General features: G+C 41.7%; 1 protein-coding gene across 2 annotated transcripts in view; it reads left to right on the top strand.

Moving 5' to 3' along the window:
• LOC121279235 (protein FAM135B-like) overlaps window positions 1-27,391 on the top strand; it is a 454,418-nt gene that overhangs the window by 228,359 nt on the left and 198,668 nt on the right. For both annotated transcript variants that reach the window (XM_041190288.1, XM_041190289.1), the window contains exon 4: window positions 7,974-8,113. In XM_041190288.1, the coding sequence (XP_041046222.1) occupies window positions 7,974-8,113 (140 nt within the window). The remainder of the gene's footprint in view (window positions 1-7,973; window positions 8,114-27,391) is intronic.

Below are 27,391 nucleotides of genomic sequence, written 5' to 3'. Positions count from 1 at the left end.
ATAGAACCATAGAAAAGTTACAGCACAGAAGGAGGCTGTTCGGCCCATCTTGTCCATGCCAGCCCGAGGACACCCAGGGGCCCTTTCTAATCCCACCTTCCTGCACTCAGCCCATAGCACTGCAGCTTACAGCACTCAAGGAGCAGATCCAGCTACTTTTTGAAAGAATTCAAAGTTTCTGCCTCTACCACCAACTTGAGCAGCAAATTCCAGACACCCACTACCTTCTGTGTAAAAAAATTTCTTCCTCATGTTCCCCACTGCCCCACCCCCCCACATCTTCTGCCACTTATCTTGAATCTATATCCCCTGGTCCTCAAATTCTCCACCAAGGGAAACAATTTTATCCTGTCCACTCTATCTATTCCCCTCATAATTTTGTACACCTCAATCAAGTCACCTCATAGCCTTCTTTGTTCTAAGGAAAATAACCCCAACCTATCCAATCTCTCCTCGTAGCTACACTTTTCTAACCCTGGCAGCATTCTTGTAAACCTCCTCTGCACTCTCTCCAGAGCTATTAAGCCCTTCCTATAATGTGGTGACCAGAAATGCACACAATATTCCAGTTGTGGCCTCACCAGTGTTTTATACAATTCCAACATTATATCCTTACTTTTATATTCTATATCTCTGCCAGTGAAGGAGAGCATTCCAAATGCCTTCTTTACAACCTTGTCTACTTGAACTGCTGCCTTCAGGGACCTGTGTACTTGTACGCCAAGATCTCTCACTTCATGCACCCCTCTTAGTAGATTCCCATTTATTGTGTAATCCCTGTAACTGGTTGACCTCCCTAAATGTATGACCTCACACTTCTCGATGTTAAAATCCATCTGCCACTTTACCGCCAACTCCAGCAACCCATCCAAATCATTTTGGAGATTATGGCTATCCTCTACACTATCCAATACTCGGCCAATCTTTGTGTCATCTGCAAATTTCCCAATCGTGTCCCCCATGTTCAAGTCAAAATCGTTAATATATAATACAAACAGCAAGGGTCCCAACACCGAGCCCTGTGGAACACCACTTGAGACAACTTTCCATTTGCAAGGGCATCCATTGACCATTACCCTTTGTTTCCTGTTACAAAGCCAAACTTTTATCCAGTTTGCCACATTACCCTGAATCCCATGGGTTTTTACTTTCCTGACCAATCTGCCATGTAGGACCTTGCCAAATGCCTTGCTAAAACCCATGTACACAACATCCACTGCACTACCTTCATCAACCCTTCTTGTCACTTCCTCAAAGAATTCAATCAAATTTGTGAGGCAAGACCTTCCTTTAACAAATCCATGCTGACCATCCCTGACTAGTCCACGCCTTTCCACATGACAGTTAATCCTATGTCTCAGGATTGATTCTATTAATTTGCTCACTACTGATGTAAGACTAACTGGCCTATAATTGTTTGGCATTTCCTTTGATCCTTTTTTAAACAATGGAACTACATTTGCATTTCTCCAGTCCTCCAGTACCTCCCCTATATCTAGTGAACATTGGAAAATCATCCTCAGAGCATCTTCTATCTCCTCCCTGACTCCCTTCAGTAGCCTTGGAAACAATCCATCTGGTCTGGTGACTTATCAACTTTCAAGGATTTCAACCCTTCGAATACTTCCTCTCTTTTTATGACTATCCTGTCCAATATCTCGCAGTGTTCCTCCTGGACTACTGTATCTACATTCTCCCCTTCCTTTGTAAACACGGAGACAAAATATTCATTTAAAACCCTTCCCACAGCCTCTGCATCTACAAACAAGTTTCCATCTTTGTCTCTGATAGGTCCCACTTTTTCCTTAACTAACCTTTTAGCATTAATGTATTGGTAAAACATCTTTGGGTTATATTTAACTTTACTTGCTAATCTTTTTTCATGCCTTCTCTTTGATTTCCTTATTTCCTTTTTTACTTCATCCCTGCACTTGCTATATTCGTCTAGGCTATCTGCAGTGCTTAGTTCTTTGTGCCTATTGTACACTTTCTTTTTCTGTTTGATCTTCCCCTGTATTCCTCTAGACAACCAGGGGGGTCTAGATTTGGCAGTACCTCTCATATTTTTGTAGGGGACATGTCTACTTTGTACAATTAAGATCTCGCTTTTTAGTGCTTCTCACTGGTTTTTCACTGTTTTATCCTCCAGCAGCGCTGTCCAGTCCACCTCAGCCAAGTCCCTTCTCATTTCTGCAAAATTTGCCTTCCCCCAGTTCAAGACTTTTACTCCTGCCTTTCATGTAAATAAATTTTCTTTTCTTTGACTAAGAAGCCTCCCAAAGCATGTTTCTACAATTGGTGATGAAGAAAAAACTACCCTGGCACTGTCTCCCATCTGCATCTCTGAGTATTGTGTTTAATCGACGACTGTGAATGGGAAATTATATTACTCGCTGAGATGCTGCAATTTGACTGCTCTGCAGAGGAATAGGGTCATTTCCAACCAAAACCTTCAGTCATAATGCAAAGTTTTAAGTTTAGTTCGCAAGCGAGAGCTCCAGGGAAGTTGATCGCAACATACATTGTGAAACTCAAACAATTATCAGAGCATTGCAATTTTGGCATGACCCTAAGTGATAAGCTGTGGGATTGATTAGTCTGTGGTGTGTGTAACAATGGCATACAACGTCGTTTGTCAGTGAAAGTTGATATCGATTTCAAACGTGCGCTGGAGATTGCTCTCACTATGAAAAGTGCTGAGGCTGATGCGTTGGGACTACAGAGCGCGCAAAGCGGTGCCGTGCACCAGTTAGGGTGGGAACTAGCAGTCAACCATGGTACCAAATCAGGTGGAAAAAGAGAAGCAGTTCCAGTAAGTTACAGAACTAAAAGATACAGCGGAGGCAGTGATTCCTAAGGTCCAATTTTATCAATGCGGGAGTAACTACACTCCTAAATCGTGCTGATTTAAGGAGGCTGAGTGCCATTATTGTGGGATAAAAGGACACCTGAGGAGACAATGCGGGGCGAGGTCTAGACGGTCGAACAGCCAATCCAACGAGGTGTTACAAGTACACTGTATGGAAAACCCTGGTACCAGCAAGCCTGATATTTACTCTCTTTCCAACTTCAAGGATGCTAAGCTAGACCCAATCACTGTAACACTCCGTGTCAGTGGGAAGCTTCCAAATATGGAACTAGATACAGGTGCATTATTCACTGTGATGGACGAGCACACATTACAGATTTCGAGAGGGGGTGCCCAGCCTTTAAATTTAGAGAGCAAGCTGCAAACATACACCAGAGATGAAGTAAAGGTGAGGGGTACTACCATTGTACCACTGCTATGGACAGCAGTCTGCCCAGCTAACTATTGTAGTAGTAATAGGCAGTAACCTAGCCTTCTGGGCCGTGACTGGCTCAAGAAAAAAAAGTTAGATTGGGCTGACGTTTTCCAGGTAAGGACAGGGGGATTGTCAGAATTATAAAGAAAATATGACAGTGTCTTTCGGGATGAGTAGGGCACAATTAAGGGCTTACAAGCCAAAATCTACGTGGATCCAGAAGCCACCCCTCGATTTTTCCGAGCAAGATGCTTTGCGTATGAAAGTGAAGGCTGAGCTAAAGAGGTTAGAAAAACTATGCGTGATCCAGCTGGTTCAGTTTTCAGAATGGGCTGCACTCGTCCTCCCCGTCTTGAAGCCCGACAATACTACCCACATTTGCGGTGATTACAAACAAACCGTCAATCAGGCCACAAACTGGACGGGTATCCTCTTCCACGAATCGAAGATCTTTTTGCAAAACTGGCCGGGAACCAGTCATATACCAAGCTGGACATGAGTGATGTTCATCAACAACTTAAGTTGGATGACGGTTCCCGAGGATATGTCACGATAAACACCCACAAAGGGCTTTTTCTGTTCACGTGCCTGCCTTTTGGTGGCTCGCTGGCATGTGAAATATGTGAAACAACAGAGAGCTTATTACAGGGGTTGCCACAGGTTGTCGTATACCTCGATGATGTATTGATCACTGGGGCCACAGAGGCCGAACATCTGGCAAACTTAGAAGAGGTGTAAAAAAAGATTTCGGGGGCCTTTATGCCTGAAGGGGCGAAATCAGAGAAAGGCCAAGAAAGAAAAGTGCACTTTTCAAGCCAGGGAGGTGAGTTACCTGGGACACAGGATCGATGCTCAAGGGCTACACCCTGTCAAGCAGAAAGTCAGGGCCTTGAAAAAAGCACCTTCCCCCACTAATGTGTCTGAATTTAAATCGTTTCTGGGAATAGCCAGTTATTATGGGCGGTTTTTGCCAAATCTATCCACTGCGCTGGGCCCCTTACACACTCTACTAAAGGAGCACCATCGCTGGTCTTGGGAAATGGCTTTCAACAAGATGAAGCAATTGCTGCAGTCTTCAAGCCTACTTGTACACTTGGACCCATCGAAGGAACTAGTACTGACATGTGATGCCTCTCCATATGGCATTGGGGCAGTGTTGTCCCATGAGATGGCTGAGGCTCAGAAAGCCGATAGGATATGTGTCAAGAACATTATCAGCAATTGAAAGAGGCTATTCACAAATCGAAAAAGAGGATCTAGCAATAGTTTTTGGCGTCAGAAAGCTCTATCAATACCTACATGGGAGACATTTCACTATTGTTTCAGACCACAAGCTGTTGTTGGGCCTTAAGGAGAACAAGGCTATTCCACCAATAGCCTCTGCACGGATTCATATATGGGCACTGATCCTGGCCACACATGAATGTACCTTGAAACACTGACCAGGGGACATACTGCGAATGCGGATGCCCTGAGTCGCCTGCCCTTGAGAGAAAGTATTACATGTATGCCTATTCCTGAAGAAATTGTCTTGGCCTTAAACTTTTTGGACACGCTCGCAGTCTGTGTGTATTAATTCAAAACCTGGACCTGTCGGGATCCAATGTTATTGGGAGTACAAGATGAAATTCTTATAGGATGGGGAAATGAGGCAGTTTCAGAGATGATGAAACCCTACTCCATCCGTAAACATGAACTTAGTTGTCAAGATGGTATTGTGCTATGGGGAGTGTGAGTGGCTGTTCCTGTGCAGGGCTGGAAGCTACTCCTGATGGAATTATACAGTGGCCACCCTGGTATCTCAGATGAAAATGTTAGCCAGGAGTCATGTATGGTGGCCCGAAATCGACACTCATATTGAGAACATGGTAAGGCACTGCCAGTAGCGGCAAAACCTGCCAGCCACAGCTCCAGGCCATGTTGGAATGGGCAGCCATGAGTCCGCAACCATTTCGATTATGTAGGACCATTTATGATTACGATATTTCACCTCGTAATTGATACACACTCTTAAGTGGATAAAAATTTTTGAGGTGAAAACACCGACATCAATGGCGACCATGGAGAAGCTGCGGCACTGTTTTGCACCTCATGGTTTGCCTGAAGTAATTGTATCTGATAATGGGGCAGTGCTCACGGGTGTGTAATTTCAAAACTCCACCACTCCCAGTGGTATAAAATACATAAAGACAGCTCCTTACCACCCAGCATCGAACAGCTTAGCCAAGAGAGCCGTCTAAACTTCTAAATCTGGCATGTAAAAACTATCAGGTGGACCTATAGCAACAAAAGTCTTACGTTTTCTGCCGAATTACTGTACCACCCCACACGCAATGACAGGTGTATTCCTCCTGCCGAACTGTTGGTGAAACATCGTCTCAGGATGAGATTAGGTCTTATGTTTCTGAATTTGCAGGGGAGGGTAGAGTCAAGTCAGTGCAGCCAGAAGACAAGTCATGATTCTCACAGTAGAGCTCGGAAGTTCTCGACTAATGAAAATGTGTACATGAAAACCTTCGGTTGCGGTCCATGGTGGATTCCTGAAAGGGCATTCTCTGAGACCAGACTTCTTTTGTAACAAGTAAGGATAGTAGGATGGATCGTTCGGAAGTTGAGGGGTAGAGAGGCATTCCTGCAGTCAGTGTTACCACCAAGTGTTGGTGAACCTGTGTACACCGAAAATTCTTGTCGACCTGTAATAAACGTCAAGGACATCCCAGTGGAAGTTAATGGTAATGAATTGTCCGTAACAAATGTGGCTGCAAGCCCAGGGCGGCTGGAGCGGAGGACTAGCAGGGAGCGGGAGGCGACCTTGTTCCTGTGCCCATAAAAGGAGGAGCTCTGAGCAGTGGGAAACAGAGGCCGCAGGCCCATTCAAAAGGCCCAGGACTGAGCAGGAGCTGGTGGTCCTGTTAATGTGATTCCGGAAAATGTCGATCCAACCTGTCAAACTATGCCACTCAACGCAAATTTGAAAACCATTCCAAAGACTTAATTTATAACTATGGGGTCTATTGTATGTATTATGTAATTGAAGTCCGGGCTAACGACATGTAATTGTTTCTAGAATTCAGAAAATTCTTGGTTCAATTGTATCAAGCAATTATTAACTGATAAGATGTACAAAGGAGTTAAGAGGAGAGGAATGTGATGACTATCAGTTTAAGATCAGTTCAACTGAATAGGGGTCACATGATTTGTTCAACCAATGCGTGACTAGCGCAGGGGAATAAATTCTCAGGAGAGGTTTCCTAGGAAAAAATGGCTGGATGAGGAGATGGCTGGATTTAAGCAGCCACGGAAGCTCTCGTTTAAATAAAGTTCATTTTGTTTGACTAATAAGCCTCCCAAAGCATGTTTCTACATTCCAATACCACACCAATTCCTACATCCATTGACCCTGTCCTTGGTGACATATATTATGTCCTGATACCATAATACCTTTATTTCAAAATCCTTTCTTTGTATTTAATATCCTCCATAAGTTGCACCTCAAAAATTTCTAATCAGGTTTCTTAGGCAGTCCTTTCCTTCTGCTCATCCCCCTTTTTTCCTCCCAGCATTGGTAGCTATGCCTCCAGCTGCAAAGCCTTGTACTCTGGAATTCCCTCTCTAAACCTCTGCTTCCTGACATTTGTCTTTTTTTTAAAGCTGACCTTAAAATCTACATCATTGTGATGAGCCTTAAACAAAAAAAATTGTTGGAAAAACTCAGCAGGTCTGAAAGCACCCGTGGAGAGAAAGACAGAGTTAACGTTTCGAGTCCAGATGACTCTTCTTCAGAACTGATGTGTCTTCTTTCTTTGTTTAGGTTGGCATCTGTTTTTCCTTCAATCTTTGTTTTTCTACATTAAAGGCTGGAGTAGGCTCAAGGAGCTGAATGGACTTTTCCCACTCCTAATTTGTTTGTTTGTTTGTTTGTATGATGTTATAAAGTAGTAGTAGCAGTGGTGGTAGCAATATTATAGGAACAATCAGTGATGGTGATAGAGATAGATTTAGTGTTAGCTTTAACTTACATGTGGAAGCTGGCCCTGCTCTTGTTAGTAATGTTGCCAGAGGGTGACAGAAGAAGAGCTGAGCAAGGATAGAGAGTCCAGGGGTATATTGCAGATGACAATAACAGGATGAAGAGCCAATTGAGCAGTTCAAGGACAGGTGGGAATGGCACCACAAGAGCATGGTGCCGTTGGGAAGAATTATGGAGGCGTAGTGTTGGTTGAGTAATTGATAGTATTGAAGGTGGTAGAAAGCTTAAGGAAGAATAGACAACGTGGTCAAACTGGAAGCCACTATTTACTCTGATTAGGGTGGTTTAACTGTGGTGGCCTTGTCAGAACTTTAGTTGGAGAATCTAGAATGAGGAATGGGCAGAGAAGTGACAAAGGGACTCTGGAAAAGTCACCGAAGAAGACACTACAAGAAAAAAGAGAATGGGGAGTGTTTTTGGAAAGAGAAGGAATTGGTTAACTGTGGTGAGGAAGTGGCAGTTATGCTGAACTGAGGAAAAATATCTCAGCTTGTTGTAGTCTTTTGTCCTTTTCCTGTTCTTAGGAATTCTCTTAAGTTAGGGTATTCTGGTAATTTGAAAAAAAAACATGATGGTAATTAGAATTGCTTTACACAGCAATTTTTGACAGTAAAAAGTTTTTCTTCTGTGTATACTTAGTGGATGTTTGATTTTTGCAGGTGATTTGGTCCCCAGCCCACCCTTCGTTCACGACAACACAGTTTACAGCAAGATATTCCAGATCTTATACAGAAATGAAGAAATTGTAGTGAATGATCCCAGCCTTTTCAGAGTTCACCTCTTATTGGACGGAGAAAGGGTGAGTTATTTTATTGAATAGTGTATTCTTGGGGAAACAGCACTGCAAAGGGAAGGGTAAATTTTATTGTCCGTAGTGGGGAGTTGCTTTTGAAAAGAGCATGGGTCAGATTTTCAGCACGACAGCATTATAGCCTACTTTCAGACCTGATCTTTCATTGTGCATAGCTGTCTGCTGGTAGAATTGGATTGGATTGCTGCTTCACCCTCTATTTAATTCTCTTCACAATTGTCTCCATAAGTAAATGGCAAACCTGCAGGTATTTAGTCTTGTTGGATTCGCTGCCTCTTGGTGTAAACTTTGAGAACATAAAGAGCATTCAATGTTACCTGCAAAAGAAATGCACATATGAAAACCAGAAACTGGCCAGCTTAATGTACTGTTAACTACTCAGCAAGAAGATCAAATAAATGAGGGGATGCCCTGTGAATAGGAAGTAATCAATATCTGTTGTATCCAAAATTGTCATTGCTTTATTTACTTAAATCACTGTGCTTACCATAAAATTCTCAGTCTGTTTTGTCTTTACTTACGTGATTGATATTTACTAATGAGGAAAGTGATTGAAAGGAGAGCAATCAAAATTGTCATGGTCGAGGTAAGGTTTTTTAATACAGAAATTTCAAAGAAAATATCGACACAAAGCAAGGATTCTGGATTTTTAAAAATGCTAGGGCCACTGAGGAAGACCCAGATTACGCACTGACAGCATGACGAGTTGATCTTGCTGAGTGTTAGTAGGTCAGATCATACACTCACAGCACAGTTTAAGCCTTGCAACGGAAGTAAGATGAATGGTGCCTAATAGACTAGAAAGGGCATTCAGCCTTTAATTTTGAGTACCGGCTCTTCAAAAGCAAGTAGCTGCTTATGGGAATACAAATGTAAAGCTTTTTTTTAAAGGAGATAGGAAGTATTAATCAAGAACAAAGGGAAGAATACTCAAAATGGAGGCATAAAGCAGAGTTTGCCAGCAAATGATGTACAAGACTACCCCAACTCCAGTTGTGTGCTGTTGGAGTTGAGATAGAAAATCAACCATAATCACTTTGAATGGCGGAGCAGGCTTGAAGGGCCAAATAGCCTATTCCTGGTCCTATTTCTTATGTTTTTATAGCGGTTGCATGCTGTCTCTGATTCTCCCGCTCTTCTCCCCCCCACCCTCCTCTTTCTGCACCCTAATCTGTGGGGGCACAGACACACGGAGTAGTGTATTGGAATATCAGTGTACAGAATTTCTTCACTGACCATTATACCCCTGTATGGCATACCACCTTCTCAAGAGCAATTAGGACACCCATATCTCAAGAACATTTGCTCAGTTGCAAATGCGTATAACAATTGCAAACAATCAGTAATTATAAATAAATAAATGGTTAAAATGACTCATGGCTGTTTAGCTAAAAATTGCTGTACACAAATCTATCCAGCATTTTTAAATGGCACTTTAAGCGCAGCATGAAAATTCCTTCAGTGAAGAAGTTAAATTAAAAAGACAATAATTTTATTGGTGTCATCTGCCTCCTCAAGTGAATCAAAAGAGCTGGAATACAACAGTTCCATTTTAAATACTGGGAGGTTTTATGAGATCTCTTCTCCACCTCCCTGTCGCTCCAGGGCCCCTTCCATCCTGTGGAGAAACTCCTCAGCTTGGCCTCTTCATGATGACAGATCTCTTCAAGTGTATTCCCTTTGTTTCAAAATCAATTCAAATATGATTTCCAACAAAAAAGCCCAAAATAGAACCATGACATTTGCAGAGATGAAGTTAAGCAATCAGAAAACTCACCAATGATATCTCAGTTTGGGAAAATCTGCTGCAAAAAGCATCCCGAAGTAAATATCGGAGGGATTTCTTGATATAAAATCAAATTGTTATTCAGCAAAAACATAAATCTTGGTGATGTATCAAGGGAATTGTTAAGCTAATTAATATAAGTAAATGTATACAACAGGCCAGGCTGCAAATGTTTTCGTGAAAATATGAGTTATTGCAGCCACAACATGAGCAGCAATGTTTTAAAAAAAACGCCTTCGACCTGTGGTGTTCATACAATACTCTTCAGTTGGAAGTATATATTTTGTAGTGTGATCTTTTCTTCACAATATTTGCCCTTGTTCTCTGCATTCTGCTTCATGTTGGGTTACTGATGTTAGCTCATTTCTGGTAGTGGCCATTGGATTCATTGGATACCAGTTAGAAATAGGAACTCTCACTTATTCTCAGCTGAGGCTAGTTATAGAAATTCTGTCATTGCCCTTATAAGATTAGCTAATTCAACTTTGCCAAAGGATTGATTTTGGAACCTTCCTGCTGTTTAGATCTCATTGTATCACTCAGCAGTGTGTTTGCCAGTTAAGTCATCAGTAGAACTTCTGTACAGAATTGACACTATTGTTCAATTAGGTACAGATTTTATGGTCAGATTTTCTTCAGCTGACCAGTGGGTGATTTTTGTGTCATGTCTTCTGAAACGTCCTTAAATGTGTGCAAGAACTTTCTAAACTTAAAATCAAATGTATTGTGTAACTTCTAGTGACATTTATTGTTCTGAGAGAAGTTAAAACAAATGTGCTTATTTTATTTAAATGTATATGTATTATTTTTTAAATGTATATGTATCAACTGATCTGTGACATTGTAGGTGGGTAATTTGGGTTTATAGCATAATTACCATATTTAACTGCTAATCTGATCACTAGAGGAGAAATGATCTATTGGCACTTTGATGCCAATTATTATTGATTTGGTAAGATTCTTTACATTGACTACTGCTGGGCTGTGTGATGACAAGCTTGAATATTTTAGCTATATAGGCTTTGTCTGTGGTGTGTATGGTAAGTCAGGTGATACTGTTTACAACGTCTGGAGTGCTGTGTCTGTGCAATGCATAAAGTATACCTATGTTTAAGCTGGTCTTGTTCTTTCATGGGTTGTTTCAAAGCTGGTATTTGTTGCCCATCCCAAATTGCCTTTGAATTGAGTGGCTTGCAAGGCCATTTCAGAGGGCATTTACAAGTCAACAACATTGCTCTGGGCCTGGAATCACATGTAGGCCAGATTAGATAAAGATGACAGATTTCCTTCTCGAAAAGGCATTAGTGAGCTCGATGGGTTTTTATGACAATCCAAGAAAGTTGTTATGGTCACCATTACTGAGACAAGCTTTTACAGGAGAGGCAATAGCATAGTGGTATTGTAGCTGGACTAGTTATCCAAAAACCCAGGGTAATGCTCTGGGGACCTAGATTCAAATCCCATGGCAGGAATTTGAATTCAATAAAAACTTGGAAGTAAATGTCTAACGATTACCATGAAACTATTGTTGATTGTTGTAAAAAACCCCTCTGGTTCACTAATGTCTAGGAAAGGAAATCTGCTGTCCTTACCTCATCTGGCCTGCATGTGACTCCAGACCTGCAGTAGTATAGTTGACTCTTAAATGCCCTTTTAACAAGGACAATTAGGGATGGGCAATAAATGCTGGCCTAGTCAGTAATGCTCACATCCCATGAATAAAAAAAATATTCTACAGTCATTAATGGAATTTAAATTCTACCAGCTGCTATTTGAACCCATGTCCCCAGAACATTAGTCTGGGCCAAAATATAAAAACAAAAAACTGCGGATGCTAGAAATCCAAAACAAATACAGAAATACCTGGAAAAACTCAGCAGGTCTGGCAGCATCGGCGGAGAAGAACAAAGTTGACGTTTCGAGTCTTCATGACCCTTCAACAGAACTAAGTAAAAATAGGAGAGGGGTGAAATATAAGCTGGTTTAAGGTTTGGGGGGGGGGATGTGGGGGGGGGGGGGGGTGGAAGGATAGGGGGAGATTGTAGGGACAAGCAAGCAATGATAGGAGCAGATAACCAAAAGATGTCACAGACAAAAGAACAAAGAGGTATTGAAGGTGGTGATATTATCTAAAAGAATGTGCTAATTAAGAATGGATAGCAGGACACGCAAGGTACAGATAGCTCTAGTGGGGGTGGGGTGAAAAAAGACTAAAAGGACATAAAAGGTATAGATTTAAAAATAATGGAAATAGGTGGGAAAAGAAGAATCTATATAAATTATTGGAAAAAACAAAAGGGAGGGGGAAGAAACGGCAAGCGGGTGGGGATGGAGGAGGGAGTTCAAGATCTAAAGTTGTTGTTAAAAGTTGTTAAAGTTGAGTCTGGGCCTCTGGATACTAGTCAAGTGACATTACCACTGTCCCACCTTCTCTCATGGGCCAATCCCTGTAAATCCATGAAGTCCAATTTCTGTAAGCCTTTGATCCTGTATTTTTGAATTCTGTAAGCCTCTTGGTCACTTCGAATTTATTTGTGATTTAGTCAGGAACTTTGTAGTTTTGAATTTGCTTATTGGACTCAAGTAGCAGCTCAGAAGCAGCCAGTATGTTCTGGTCGCTTTGTACATATAACAAATACATGCAGTATGCATGGACCATGTGATGCCTATCTGCACTGATTTGTTTTTAGCATAAAATAGTTTAGACAAACCTCCAGAGTAAATTTAACACATTATGAAGCATAATTCATTTAACATCTAAAAGTGAAAATGCAAGACTTCTGGAAGAATTAAACATTACCTTAAAGATATAAAATCAAAATAAATGTTTCTGCAAAAAACCTTCCATTATTCATTCCTTTAGCTCGGACAGGATTGGCTAGGAAAAAGAAATGGTTTGTCTTCAGATCAAACCTGATCAGGGATGTCACCCGAGGTACAGTCACGAACAGTTTGCCTTTTGTCACAAGAACACTCGAGGCAAAAGGTTAATGGATTGTAAGATTTTTTTATTTTTACTTAAATAATCTCTCTAGCAATTAATATAACCCACAAATAAACTGTGCCGCATCTTCAAAATTTATGGACACATTTCTTACTCATGTTTCTTGGGATCTTTGTTAAACAAATTGACTTAATGTTGCTCTAGTATCCCATGTGCATTTCAACACAGAAAACATTTTTTTTTTTTTGACTGGTTTTTCTCTCACTCCTAGCCCCCAAACAGTTTTTCTTTGCATCAATTTTATTCTTGTTTCTCTCTAATCTTTTAATGCTGATTGGGTTTAACTGCACTTTCTCCTCTCCAAGCCCACTCTCCCTGCTCCCCAATGATCAGCCATGGTCGTATTGAATGGTGGATCAGGCTCGAGGGGCTGTATGGTCTACTCCTGTTCCTATATCTTATGTTGTGTTCTTATGTTACCCTCTCATTCTTCCTAAATGCAAATTACATGATTCTACAAACTCTTCCTTTTCAATAAACCGTCTGTCTACTAAAATAAATATTCATTATAGTAAGATAAAAGCAAAATACTGTGGTGCTGGAAATCTGAAAGAAGGGTCATATGGACTTGAAACATTGGCCAGAATCTTCGGGTTGGTGAGCCCTACCGGGGCCCACTCACCGATGCGTAAAATTATGCGCGGTGATGTCGGTCACGCGTCCCCAAGTCACCGCACATCATTCAGATCTTCAGTTCGGCGGGCAGGCACTGGAATCAGCTGCTCACCTGCCGAACTGCCAAAGGCCTATTAAGGCCATTTAAAAAGTCATTGAAGTACTTAATGGAGCTGCCCGTCCAACCTTAAGGTCGGCGGGCAGGCGAAGAGCTCAGGCGGCCTTTGCGTTTATCATGAAACCTCATCCACAGGCGGGATGAGGTTTCATGAAGTGTTTATAAATTGAATGAAAGCTTTAATTAAGGTTAATTGACATGTCCCAGCTCATGTGACACTGTCACATGAGGGGACATGTCATAAAATTTATTTTTTTTCTTTATTAAAATATTAAATCAAACTAATCCCCCTGAGGAAGCTCTGTGCCTCAGGGAGATTTCTGCGGTCTTTCATGCACATGTGCGAAAGAGCACATGCCCTGACTCAGCCTACTGTCCCACCCACCCATACCTGCTGCCATCCAACCCCACCGATGGGGAGAAAATTCTCCTCATTAACTCTGTTTCACTCTCCAAAGATGCTGCTAGACCTGCTCAGCTTTCCCAGCAATTTCTGTTATAGTCTTTTCCATTATAACACACTTGTTCCTTCAATCTCCAAATGTGGAACTTGCCCTTCCCACAGCTACCTTGACTACAGGTCCTCACACCCCACTTCCTGTAAGGACTCCATCCCATTCTGTCAGTTCCTTCGCTTCCATTGCATCTGTTCTGATTATGCCACTTTCAAAAACAGTTCCACTGACATGTCCTCTTTCTTCCTTAACTGAGGTTTTCCACCCACGGTAGTTGACAGGGCCATCAACCGCGTCTAGCCCATCTCCCGCGCATCCGCCCTCACACCTTCCTCTCCCTCCCAGAAGCATGATAGGGTCCCCCTTGTCCTCACTTATCACCCCATCAGCCTCCGCATTCAAAGAAGCATCCTCCGCCATTTCCGCCAACTCCAGCATGATGACACCCTCAAGCACATCTTCCCTTCACCACCCCCCCCCACCCCGGCGGCATTCCGTAGGGATCATTCCCTCTGTGACACGCTGGTCCATTCCTCCAACCCCCCGACTCCTCAACCCTCACCTATGGCACCTCCCCATGCAAACGCAAAATGCAACACCTGCCCCTTCACTTCCTCTCTCCTCACCGTCCAAGGGCCCAAACACTCCTTTTAAGTGAAGCAGCATTTCACTTGCATTTCCCCCAAATTAGTCTACTGCATTCGTTGCTCCCAGTGCAGTTTCCTCTACATTGGAGAAACTAAACGCAGACTGGGTGACTGCTTTGCAGAACACCTTCGGTCTGTCCACAAGCATTACCCAGACCTCCCTGTCGCTTGCCATTTTAACACTGCACCCTGCTCTCTTGCCCACATGTCTGTCCTTGGCTTGCTGCATTGTTCTAGTGAAGCTCAATGCAAACTGGAGGAACAGCACCTCATCTTCTGACTAGGCACTTTACAGCCTTCCAGATTGAATATTGAGTTCAATAACTTTAGATCTTGAACTCTCTCCTCCATCCCCATCCCCTTTCTGTTTCTTCCCCCTCCCTTTTGTTTTTTTCCAATAAGTTATATAGATTTTTCTTTTCCCACCCATTTCCATTATTTTTAAATGTATTCCACCATGGTTTATTTCACCCCACCCCCACTAGAGCTACCTTGCTTGTCCTGCTCTCCATTCTTAATTAGCACATTCTTTTAGATAATATCACCACCTTTAACACCTCTTTGGTCTTTTGTCTGTGACGTCTTTTGGTTATCTCCTCCTATCACTGTTTGCTTGTCCCAACAACACCCCACCCCCCTTCTCCGCTCCACCACCTAAACCAGCTTATATTTCACCCCTTTCCTATTTCTACTTAGTTCTGTTGAAGGGTCATGAGGACTCGAAACGTCAACTTTGCTCTTCTTCGCCGATGCTGACAAACCTGCTGAGTTTTTCCAGGTATTTCTGTTTTTGTTTAGGATGTATTTTCTTTCCTGTTCTGAATACAAAACACCAAGGACCAAGCAAGACATTGCAGCTGATTTCTAACATTAAGGGCAGAATTTTGCCCTGAGCTGGCGAGCTCGGTGGGGGCGGTCTGGAAGCTGACCACCGCCCACGATCAGCACTGGACCGCCGTTTCACGCTGGCGGGCCAGTTGAGGCCCGCCCAGCGTGAAATGCGAGCAGCCACGCTGAGCGCTGCCTGTGCGTGCAGGGGGAGGATTACGAGCCGGTTGAGCATGAACGTCGCACGTACGCGTGAGTGAGCGCTGCATAATCTCCCTGAGGCATGGAACTGCCTCAGGGAGATGAGGAGATATATAAGAAAAATTTTTAAAATAATAATGTAATAAAACATGTCACCTCGTGACTCTGGCACATGAGCAGGGACATGTTATTAATGAAAAATTAAAGTTTTTATTTTATTTTAATTTGCTTTTGGAAATCTCATCCTGCCCGTGGATGAGGTTTCCAAAAAAATACAAAGGCCGCTTGGCCTGCCCGCCAACCGTTAGGTTGGATGGGCAATGAAATATTTATCTTATTTGATAACTCAATGGCCTTAACAGGCCTTTTAATTGTTGGCGGGCGTGCTGCCGGCTCTGGCGCCTGCCCACTGACCGAAGTATCGCGCGACTGCGCGTTGATGTCAGCATGCTCGGCCGACGTCAACGCGTTACATTTCACCCTCGAGTGGGTCGGACGTGTGCCCGCCCGCTGAGTGAAAATTTCTGCCCGAAAGAATTGAATTTGCCAAGATGACAAGTGTTTTGTTACCAGGAAGAATGTAATAACTTATCGCATAACCTTGTTTGTAGTGAGTGCAACTCAGAACAAAGAATTAATGAAGCTCTTATCCTGGGATCCTTCGCCTGAGTTGCTTTCACCAGTTGTTGCTTGTGGTACTTGAAAAGCCCTGCAGAATCAGCTGTTTTGTTTGATTTTCTTTCAAATCTGCTGTTTGATCATCGTACATTATAGGGATTGATTTCAATAGTAAAATCACCCTTCACAGTTTGCAGGCTTTGCTTGCTTAACTCTCCAACTCCCGGCATTATTTCTTCTTATCAGTTGGTTGGGTGGAATTTTATTGCCCTGTCCTAGCAGGGGCGGCGCCGAAAAATGTGGGAAGCCGTTAAAATGTCCATTTGACTTTGGTGGGGCTGTAAAATTCCGTCCTTTGGGTTTTATAGCTAATGAAGGCTGCATTTCATCTTGCCAACACATTTCCAAACATCCTGGGCAACAAATAAAAGACCACCGTATATCCTGATTTTCACCATCCTGATTTTCCTTTGCAAAGAGATCATGAACTCCAATTCCATTATTTTAGCGTTCTTAAAAGCAAGTATTCAAAGTCCATAATAAAAAATAAGAATCCTTCGCCACCTCTTTCTCACTACAATAAACAGACTTTTAAATTTCAAGATTAATGCATCCTAACTACTACTTTCTGAATTTCTTGAAGGCAGTCCCACTCTGCCACTTTAATTACACTAGAAGTGTAGCACAAACCCCATTTATGCATGTAAACAAGATCGCTGTTGCACTAGCAATGAGGTTTAGTCACCAGACTGTAACCAGCTGCAAGGAGTTTCCTAGTTCATGCCTTCAACCTAGGCCTTGGGGAAAGGAGCATTTGCTGTATACCGTAATTTTAATTAATTGGTAACAACTCTGATTTGTATTTGTTTGAGGGAAGTTTTATGCTACTGAATCATCTCGGGATTCAAAAATTTAAAGGCGATAGTACCTGTTTACCATTAAGATAAAAGCAAAATACTGTGGATGGTGAAAACCTGAAACAAAAACAGACAATGCTGGAAAAACTCAGCAGGTCTAGTAGCATCTGTGGTGAGAGAAACAGAGTTAACATTTCGAGTCCGTATGATATGGACTTGAAACGTTAACTCTGTTTTTCTCTCCACAGATGCAATTAGACCTGCTCATTTTTTCCAGCATTTCCTGTTTTTGTACCTGTTTACCATTGTCGAGTACCTTTGTTCCCATAATCAATTCTTTCAAGTCACTGTAAGAGCTTCAGAAGAGATGTCATTGATTTAATCTTGTCTTCAATCATATTAAAAATACTCTCAAATTAATTTTCCTCGCCTACCATTGAGGCAGTTCCTTGTATTGGTTTATGCTTGTACTTTCTCACAGCAAACATTGAGCACTCACTATGTGGGTCATGTGAACATGAAGTTGCAACTAGCTGCTCTGTGCTATTCACCTTGGAAAATATTATACTGCTCTATCATTCTGTTCGTTGTTGCAGATATTTTAGCGTAATAGGAGTTTTGTCTTCTAGTCCATCATTGATAAATGCTTTGTGAGTAATAGCAATCCTTTGGTTTTATTATTAATCAATTTAAAAGGCATTTAAAATTCTATTAGCTAAAATAACACAAAACTATCATTTTAGGAAAGTAATTAGCATTCAGTTTTTAGGAAGAGAATGAAGGAATTAAGTGATTTTGTTTTTGAAAACTGTGTTTATTTTATCACATTTTGAATACATTTGCAGCAGAAACATCCAAACTCTGGCAATGATGCAAAGAAGCACTAAAGAGGCTGGTGCTGACTTCTGCAGCAAGGATTCTGCAGAGTCAAAAGGAGGTGAATGCACAGAAACCTTTTCCAGAGATAAAAGACACTAACTGAAATAGTAAAGATTAATCCACATCACTATTTCAAGTTAAACCATGAAGAAGACAAGGGGGCTTTAAGTATAAGCCAGTAAGTTACAAGTTCAGAGCTGATATCCAGAAAAAATGTGTTCATACCACAAATAGTCAATATCTGGTCAGAAGCTAAAAACTTGAATTATTCAGGAAGTAGTTAGAGATTGTAATGGTGGGTCCATGGGTTTCGAAGGAAGGATGAGGTGAATGTGCCAGACTGTTACATTCAGTTAATTGTGGAGGTTTATTGAACACAAAAGAATTAAGAGGTGGCACTGATGTCTTTTCTTCCCACTTCTTTGCCAACAAGGTGCACCTTAATTGGTTCCAATACGATTTTCTGTACATCTATTCTAACCTCCAAATCAGTTAATTGTGATTTGTGTAGGACAGTTTTATACTGTGGAATGGATGTGTTTATAGGAACTGGAGTCTCCTTTCACTTAAGTCCTATATATTCATTACTTGGAAAATTTAAAGCCACCATTAACCCTTACTGACATATTGAGTCTAGATACCAATTTGGGATTTTAAAAAAAGCAAAAGTAATAGTGTTTTACTGAAAAAATCACCCAGTTTTTTTGTTGTCTTAGTTGCATTATCTCCTGTGCATCTCATTTACTAACCAGATGTTGTGACATCTTTGCTGTACCTATGGTTGCTCCTAAAATAATTGCAAAAAATCTACAAAAAAAGAAAGCATGGAAGATAGATAGTTCACAAGTAATTCCCTTGTAGCTGATTAGTTCCAGATCTAGAAAAGTGCTATGTCACCCTTTAGACATAACTTTTCATTTTACATTGCTATGGGAACTGCAGTGGAGACAGTCTGGCCATCGAGTAGGACATTATGGTGAAAAATGCACTGAGCACTAAGTTGATCAATGTGATAACTTCATCTTCTCTTCCCATGACTCCCTATTAGGAGAGTTGTATTTCTAAATCAACCGGATCACTGAATGCCCTTCAGATCATTCAGTAACATCAAATTGACAAATAGTGACAGGCCAGTGCAGAAATGTTTCTGTCGCTCCTTGCAATGTGATGTGTTTGACTTTCTCTAATTGGATATCCAAAGCTATATTGTTCCACTTCCATTTTCCAATCTGAGCACCATTTTATAGCACAAGAAAATGTTTGGAATTTTGTTACTGCTGATTGTTGTGATAATAAACTCACATTTTTCTTGTGATGGCAATTTTTCTGTGATAGGTTGACACATGTTTGGCAACAATTTCACTAAGTGAAATACAGTACAGTATTATTTCTGAGAATGCAGCCCATTAGTAGTTTCCATTCATCACCAAATAGTAGGAGGCAGTGAAGGCACAGGAACGTTACGCAAAAAGCCTGTCAATTGTAGTGAGAGATGTCAGTGCTTGGTCCTTTTCTTGCTGTTGGCTGTCTTGATTCATCTCGAAATCTACAAGCTATTGATAATATTTTTTTTTCATGTGTGTGTTGCTGGCTAGGCCAGCATTTATTGCCCATCCCTAATTGCCCTTGAGAAGGCGATGGTGAGCTGCCTTCTTGAACCGCTACAGTCCATGTGCTATTAGGGAGGGAGTTCCAGGATTTTGATCCAGCTACAGTGAAGGATGGATGATCAGGTTTGGGGGTGGTGGCGTTCCCACGCGTTTGCTGCCCTTGCCTTTCTAGATTGTACTGGTCATGGGTTTGGAAGATGCTGTCTAAGGAGGCTTGGTGAATTCTTGCAGTGCAGCTTGTAGATGGTACACTTGGTGCCACTATGGGTCAGTGATGGAGGGAGCAAATGTTTGTGGATGGGGTGCCATTAAGTGGGTTGTTTTGTCCTGCATAATGTCAAGCTTCTTGAGTGTTGTTGGAGCTGCACTCATCGACGCAAATAGAGAGCATTTCATCACACTCTGACTTGTGCCTTGTAGATGGTGGCCAGGATTTGGGGAGTCAGGAGGTGAGTTACTTGCCACAAGATTCCTAACATCTGACCTGCTCTTGTAGCCACAGTATTTATATGGCTAGTCCAGTTCAGCTTCTGGTCAATGGTAACCCCCAGGATGTTGATAGTAAGGGATTCAGCAATGGTAATGCCATTGAATATCAAGGGGTGATGGTTAGATTCTCTCTTATTGGAGATGGTCATTGCCTGACACTTGTGTAGCGTGAATGTTATTTGCCACTTGTCAGCTCAAGCCTGGATATTCTACAGGTCTTGCTGCATATGGACATGGACTACTTCAGTATCTGAGGAGAGTCGAACAGTGCTGAACATTGTGCAATCATCAGCGAACATCCCCACTTCTGACCTTCTGATAGAATGAAGGCCATTGATGAAGCAGCTGAAGATGGTTGAGCCTAGGACACTACGCTAAGGAACCCCTGCAGAGATATTGGGAAGAAACAATCTTTTCCACCAGTTTTGTCTTCCCCACTCTTTAAGGCATTCCGGTAGATTTTTCTGTGTTCCTTATTGTTGCACCCTGGAATTTTATGAAGCATCCCTAACAGATGCAGACTTAGGGATACCATAAGGTGGGAATTCTCAGCCTTCCTGCATTATCTTTTGAAGCAACGCTTCATTTTTTGCCCCCCTGCCCCGCCCCTCCCACCATTTCCAGGCCTGTCAGGCATGGATGTGTGCTGAGCGACTGTACTGCCAATGCAGAAAGACAAGCAAGTTGAGGTCATTACTGATGGAGTGTGTTTTGGATCTGCTCTACTTGTCTGGCACCTGGACACAGAAAATGGTCCTAGCAGGATGCAGTTGCTCCGACACAGTACTACATCTGGTATCTCACTGAAATGGCCCTTCAGAATATGTAAACCTTGGCAGTGACTGCACGTAGGCTATTCAATTATGTTGAGCATCAAAGCTGATACCAATTCTATCCTACCTTCTGCCGACACATGGGACAGGATTTTACCCTTGGCAGGGGCGCTCGGCGGGGGCAGGAGGGGGCGGTTGGGAAGCCAAACGCCACCTGTGATTGGCTCTGCTCTGCGATTTCAGACAGGCCAATTAAGGCCCGCCCTGCATGGATTGCGAGCAGCAGCGCTGAGTGCTGCCTGTGTGGGTGGGGGGGAGGAGGGAGAGCCGGGCCTAATGTGCAGTTCACATATGCGTGAGAAAGAGCTGCTCAGGGAGATTGAAGCGCTGTGTAAAAAAAACGAAGATAATAAAATTTGGTAAACATGTGACTCTGTAATTCAAAAAATAATGTTTTTATTTAATGTTTATTTGCATTAGGAAACCTCACCCTGCTCATGGATAAAGTTTCTTAAAAAATGTACAGGCTTCTTGGCCTTTTCACCTGCCCGCCAGCCGTTAAGTTGGATGGGCAGCATAAACTTGAATTTCATGAGGTTGTTAATGACCTTGATATGCCTTTTAATTATTGGCTGTACGTACGCCAAACGAAATATCGCGTGACATTAGGACGCCCAACGTTACCGTGCGTCATTTTATGCTCGGATGTGTCGGGCACGTGCCCCCACGCTGAGCATAATATTCTGCCCATGAAATTTCTGGCAGGGTAAAAAGTAAAATCTGCCCCCTCCCCATACTGGTGCAGTTTAGTTTTATATCACATAGAGAATAGTGAGTATGATCCTGCCTTTTAATAGTATAACTAATATGATTCTACAATTCCCAAGGTGTCATCAATTGTATTGCCCTAACTGCATTAAAACCAGCTTTGAAAACTCTGTTCAATATTCATCAGGAAGAAAGTTTATTCTGCAGATGCTGGAACAGATGTTGGCTGCACTCTTTCTCCCTCATTTGTTTTTTGCAGTTGTTTCTCATGAATGTGACATGAAAAATATTCGCCTCCAGTTGCGCTACATTTTTTGGGTGACTATTAAGTACTTTTGTTCGACTACAAAGATATTTTATACGAAAACTGGAAGTGCTGGAAAAACTCAGCAGGTCTGGCGCTATCTGTGGACAGAGAAACAGACTGAACGTTTTTAGTCGAATATGACTCTTCTGAAGAGTTGTCTTTTTCTGTTTTTATTTCAGATCTCCAGCATCTGGAGTACTTTGCTTTTGAGACAGTTAGTTAGCTACTCAGAAAATAAGCTAAAGAAACATTTGACATGAAATAGAAATAATGGGTTACAGGAATAAAAGCAAATAGAGATGATCAAACAATCCATCAGATATAGTGGTTTCTGTGTTGTGGCAGCAACAGAAGAATTTTGTTGCCAGAGCCAGTACTGAATAATGAGAGAAACCAGTAATATTCAGAAATTAGGGAGCATAGTTACAAAGCTTCCCCTTTGAAAATTCAGTGGGCGTATTAGAAGCCCTTGTAGATATTTTTGATGTGGTCTGAGAAAGCACTGGGAATTATAAGGCAACATGTCTAGTCTCCTTCCATGTTCTTTTTATGTTTTTATTTCCCACCCCGTGATTTTATGCAGTGATTCTCCTATAAAGAAATGCCCAAGAACCATGATAATTTAGTTATATTGACCTGTAAGCTCTGGTCAGCAGAGCCGCTATGTCATTAGGATATCTGTGAATATCTGTGACAACTGAGATGTACGTATGAACATATGAGTTAGGAGCAGCTGTTCCATCATTCAGTATGATCCTGGCTGATCTGATTTCAACTTGAATTCCACATTCCTGCCTAAACCCGATAACCTTTTACCCTCTTGCTTATCAAAAATCTATATGCCTCTGCCTTAAAAATATTCAAGGTGTCTGCTTCCACCAACTTTTGAGAAAGAGAATTCCAAAGACTCGTGACCATCTGAGAGAAAACAATTCTCCTCAGCTCTGCTCTAAATGGCTAACCCCTTATTTTTAAACAGTGACCCCAAGTAGCAGATTCACCCACAAGAGGATATCCTCTTCACATCAATCTTTTCAAGACTCCTCAGGAACTCATATATTTCAATCAAGTCGCTTCTTACTCTTCCAAACTCGAGCAGAGACAAACCTAGCCTGTCCAATCTTTCCTCATAAGACAACCCGCCCATTCCAGGTATCAGTTTAGTATTAACAAAAACAGAATTACCTGGAAAAACTCAGCAGGTCTGGCAGTTCTGTCGAAGGGTCATGAGGACTCGAAACTCTTTTCTTCTCCGCCGATGCTGCCAGACCTGCTGAGTTTTTCCAGGTAATTCTGTTTTTGTTTTGGATTTCCAGCATCTGCAGTTTTTTTGTTTTTATCAGTTTAGTAAATCTTCTCTGGACTGCTTCCAAAGCATTTACATCCTCCCTTAAATAAGGAGACCAATGCTGTACATAGTGTTCCAGATGTGGTCTCACCAATACCCTGTGTAATTGAAGCATAACCTCCCTATTTTTGTATTCAATTCCCTTCACAATAATTGTAACATTCTATTAGTTTTCTTAATTTCTTGCTGCACCTGCATAGTAGCCTTTTGCAATTCATGTACCAGGCCACCTAGATCCCTCTGCATCTCAGAGCTCTGTAATCCCTCACCATTTAGATAATTTGTTTCTTTTTTATTTTTCTGGCCAAAATGGACAGTTTCCCTCAATTTGCCATGTCTTTGCCCACTCACTTGACCTATTCATATCCCTTTCTAGTCTTCTTGCAGTCTCTTCACATCTTACTATCCTACTTATCTTTGTATCATCAGCAAATTTAGCAACCATACCTTTGGTCCCCTCATACAAGTCTTTTTCTAAATGATAAAAAGTTGGGGTCCCAGCACTGATTCCTGTGGCACACCATTTATTACATCTTGCCAACCAGAAAAGGACCCATTTGTTCTTGCCTTCTGTTTCCTGTTAGCTAGCCATTTTCTTTCCATGGCAATTTGTTACCCCCTGCACCATGAGCTTTAATTTTTCACAGTAACTTTTGATGTGGCACCTTATCAAATGTCTTCTGGAAATATAAATATAGTACATCCACTGGTTCCCCTTTACCCACAGTATATCACACTTCTTCAAAGGACTCCAAATAAATTTCCCTTGCACAAAACCATGTTTACTTTGCCTGATTACCAAGTGTCCTGCTATAACATCTTTAATAATAGCTTCTAACATTCTCCCTATGACAGTTGTTAAGCTAAGTGGTCTGTTGTTTCCTGCTTTGTCTCCCTCTCCTTTTGAACAAAAGAGATACATTCGCTATTTTCCAACCCAAAAGAACCTTCCTTGGACCCAGGGATTTTAGGAAAATTCAAGATCAACTGTGTCATTAGCCACTTCTTTTAAAACCCTAGGATGAAGTCCATCAGGACCTGGGAACCTGTCAGCCTGCAATTTCAGCAATTTGCTCAGTACCACTTTGGTGGCGATTGCAATTTTCCCAAGCTCCTCCATCCCTTCCAATTCCTGATTTACAGCTTTTTTGGGGATGTTACTTGTATCCTCTATAGTGAAGACTGATGCAAAATTCATCTGCCATCTCCTTATTTTCCAATATTAATTCCCCAGACTCACTTTCTATAGGACCAACACTCATTTTGTTCACCCTTTTCTAAATAACTATAGAAACTCTTATGATCAGTCATTATATTTCTAGCTAGCTTTCTCTCATACTCTAATTTCCCCTTACATATCAATGTTTTGGTTATTCATTGCTGTTTTTTACATTCTGACCAATCTTCGACTTGCCAACCTTCTTTGCGCAATTTTATACTTTTTTAAAAAGTTGGGTCCTATGTTTAACTAGTTTAGTTAATCACAGAATGTGCCCCCCACCCCTCCGGACCGGAATTTGGAATGTATCTATTCTGTTTATTCTGAAATGTCCCCTTAAATGTTTGCCACTGCATCTCTATTGACTTATCCCTTAACTGGATTTGCCAGCTCACTTTAGCTAGCTGTGCATAATATCCCTTATTTAAGTTTAAAATACTGGTTTAGATCTACTCTTCTCTCCATCAGACTGAATGTAAAATTCAATAATATTATGTTTGTTGCTACCTAGAGGTGCCTTCACTTTGAGGTCACTAATTAATCCTATCTCAAGTATTGCTGAAAAAAGACATTTTGTTGAAGATTTTCATCTTGCACACATCAGGACAAATACATGAATGCCAATGTCATGGGAAGCAACAACTTTATACTGCTTGAGAAGAGAGGCTGATTGGTTGACAATTGGACTCTGATTGGTCAAGGCATTGACCTGAGGAATGAACCAGCGAATGGCTATTACTTGTTTTATTTAGCTGAAACAAGCACAATACGTGTCCATTTTCTTTCTGTCTGCAAAGAACAGGGCCTGTGTATTAATGTATGTAGCTTCCAGTACACATGTTCACGTACATTAGAAGCTGAATATGTTAATACACAGGTCCTGTTCTTTGCAGAAAGAAAGGACATGTACAATCGTATTGCCTGTTTCAGCTAAACAAAATAAGTGATAGCCATTGTCTGGTTCATTGGTCAAGGCATTGCCCTGATGAATCAGAATCAAGCTGCCTGTTTTAAATTTCAAACAGTACTTAGCAGTTAACTGTCAGTCACCATTAACTGGTGCATTCTCCATGGCAATGCCTCTACCAATCAGAGTCCAGTTGTCAATCAATCAGCACTCTCCTCTCACACAGTATAAAATTCTTTCTTCCCCTGACATTGGCATTCTTACGATTATCCTGATGAGTGCAAGATGAAAAGCTTCAACAAAATATCTTTTTTCAGCAGTGCTCAAGTTCTGTATGACCAAATGACTGTTTGTAATCCTATCTCATTGCACAGTACCAGGTCTAGTATAACCTGCTCTCTGGTTGGCACCAGAACATGCCGTTCTGGCACCAATTATCCCAAAAACATTCCATGAATCCCTCATCTAGGCTAGGATTTCCCAACTAATTTTCCCTGTTTATATATTGATTAAAACCTCACATGATTATTGTCAGTGTATTTATCAGTGATGAAGTAATAATTTTGGATATATGCAGTAATGACAGCTGACTGCAAACAGAGACAAGCTAAAGCAGTAAGAGAATTGTTTTTTTCTTTATTTTTCTTCTTCCAAAATGCATTTATCTTCTTTGAAGGCTTGGTCTTAAAGTTTGTTTGTACAGAATATCTGTGGCAATAAATATCCATGAATTGCAGTGCTTTCTGCAGCTTTCTGAGATTGTTGCCGTTGTTCAAACTTTTTTTTCAGTCCTAATTGCCTGCAGAACAGTCACTGCACTTCAAAATACAATTGTTTTAGTAAAACAGCTTTTAGTAAAGTATGTGTTCAATATGCTTAACAGATAGCTTTGACATGTACATGAATTTTTGATACGAATAACATTACAAAACTGCAAGCATTATTTATATTATACTACTAATTAAAATCAATGTTCGATGTGGTGGGTGGTTTTAACATGGGTGAAGCAGGTCGAATTGGGTGCGGGTGGGAGTTAAATAGCCAAAATAAAATAGGGAGCTTGTGGGTCAAGCTTTTACTGAGATGGGGACAACGGCTGGCCACCCAACTCACTCCCAGAAGGTGGGATGGCATCTTAAATACTTTAATGAGACAGGAAGTCTCAGATTTAACCTGCCTATTGGCTCTCCCAGGCCCTTGAGAAACTGGCAGCTGCTGTAAGGTGCAAAAATCCTCGGGGAGCACCACTCCTGGACCATGAGGAGCAGGAGTGCTGCCTCCCTGATCCCGATCTCCACACCATCACCAGAACCCACCAAATATACCCCGTTTCCTCGCCCTGGATCATATTCCTCCAGGACCGGCGCCTGGGTTCAGGGATAGGATCATCACCCTTGGAGCATTCTGGGGGTGTGAAGGAAGAGTTGCTCCAAAGGGTGGCCTGTCACTGCAGGAGGCCGTCTCCAGGCAAGACCTGAAGGCTGAGTGAAAATCCTTTGGCGACAGGCCTAAATAAGCACTTAAGCAGTTCAACAACAAAAACACAAAAGGCTGGAAAAACTCAACAGGTCTAACAGCATCTGTGGAGAGAAAAACAGAGTTAACGTTTCGAGCCCATATGATATGGACTCGAAACATTAACTCTGTTTTTCTCTCCACAGATGCTGTTAGACCCGCTGAGTTTTTCCAGCATTTTCTGTTCTTGTTTCAGATTTCCAGCATCCGCAGTATTTTGCTTTCGTCTTAAGCAGGTCAGTTGGTTACCCACCTCTTGTGGGCGTATAGCCTCGCAATGCCCCCCCCCCCCCCCCCCCCCCCACCAACTGCTCACCCGTCA

Source organism: Carcharodon carcharias, chromosome 6 (assembly GCF_017639515.1).
Source record: "Carcharodon carcharias isolate sCarCar2 chromosome 6, sCarCar2.pri, whole genome shotgun sequence".
Taxonomy (NCBI): Eukaryota; Metazoa; Chordata; class Chondrichthyes; order Lamniformes; family Lamnidae; genus Carcharodon; species Carcharodon carcharias.
The sequence above is the reverse complement of the archived record's forward strand: the minus strand, read 5'-3'. Positions and strand labels throughout refer to the sequence as shown.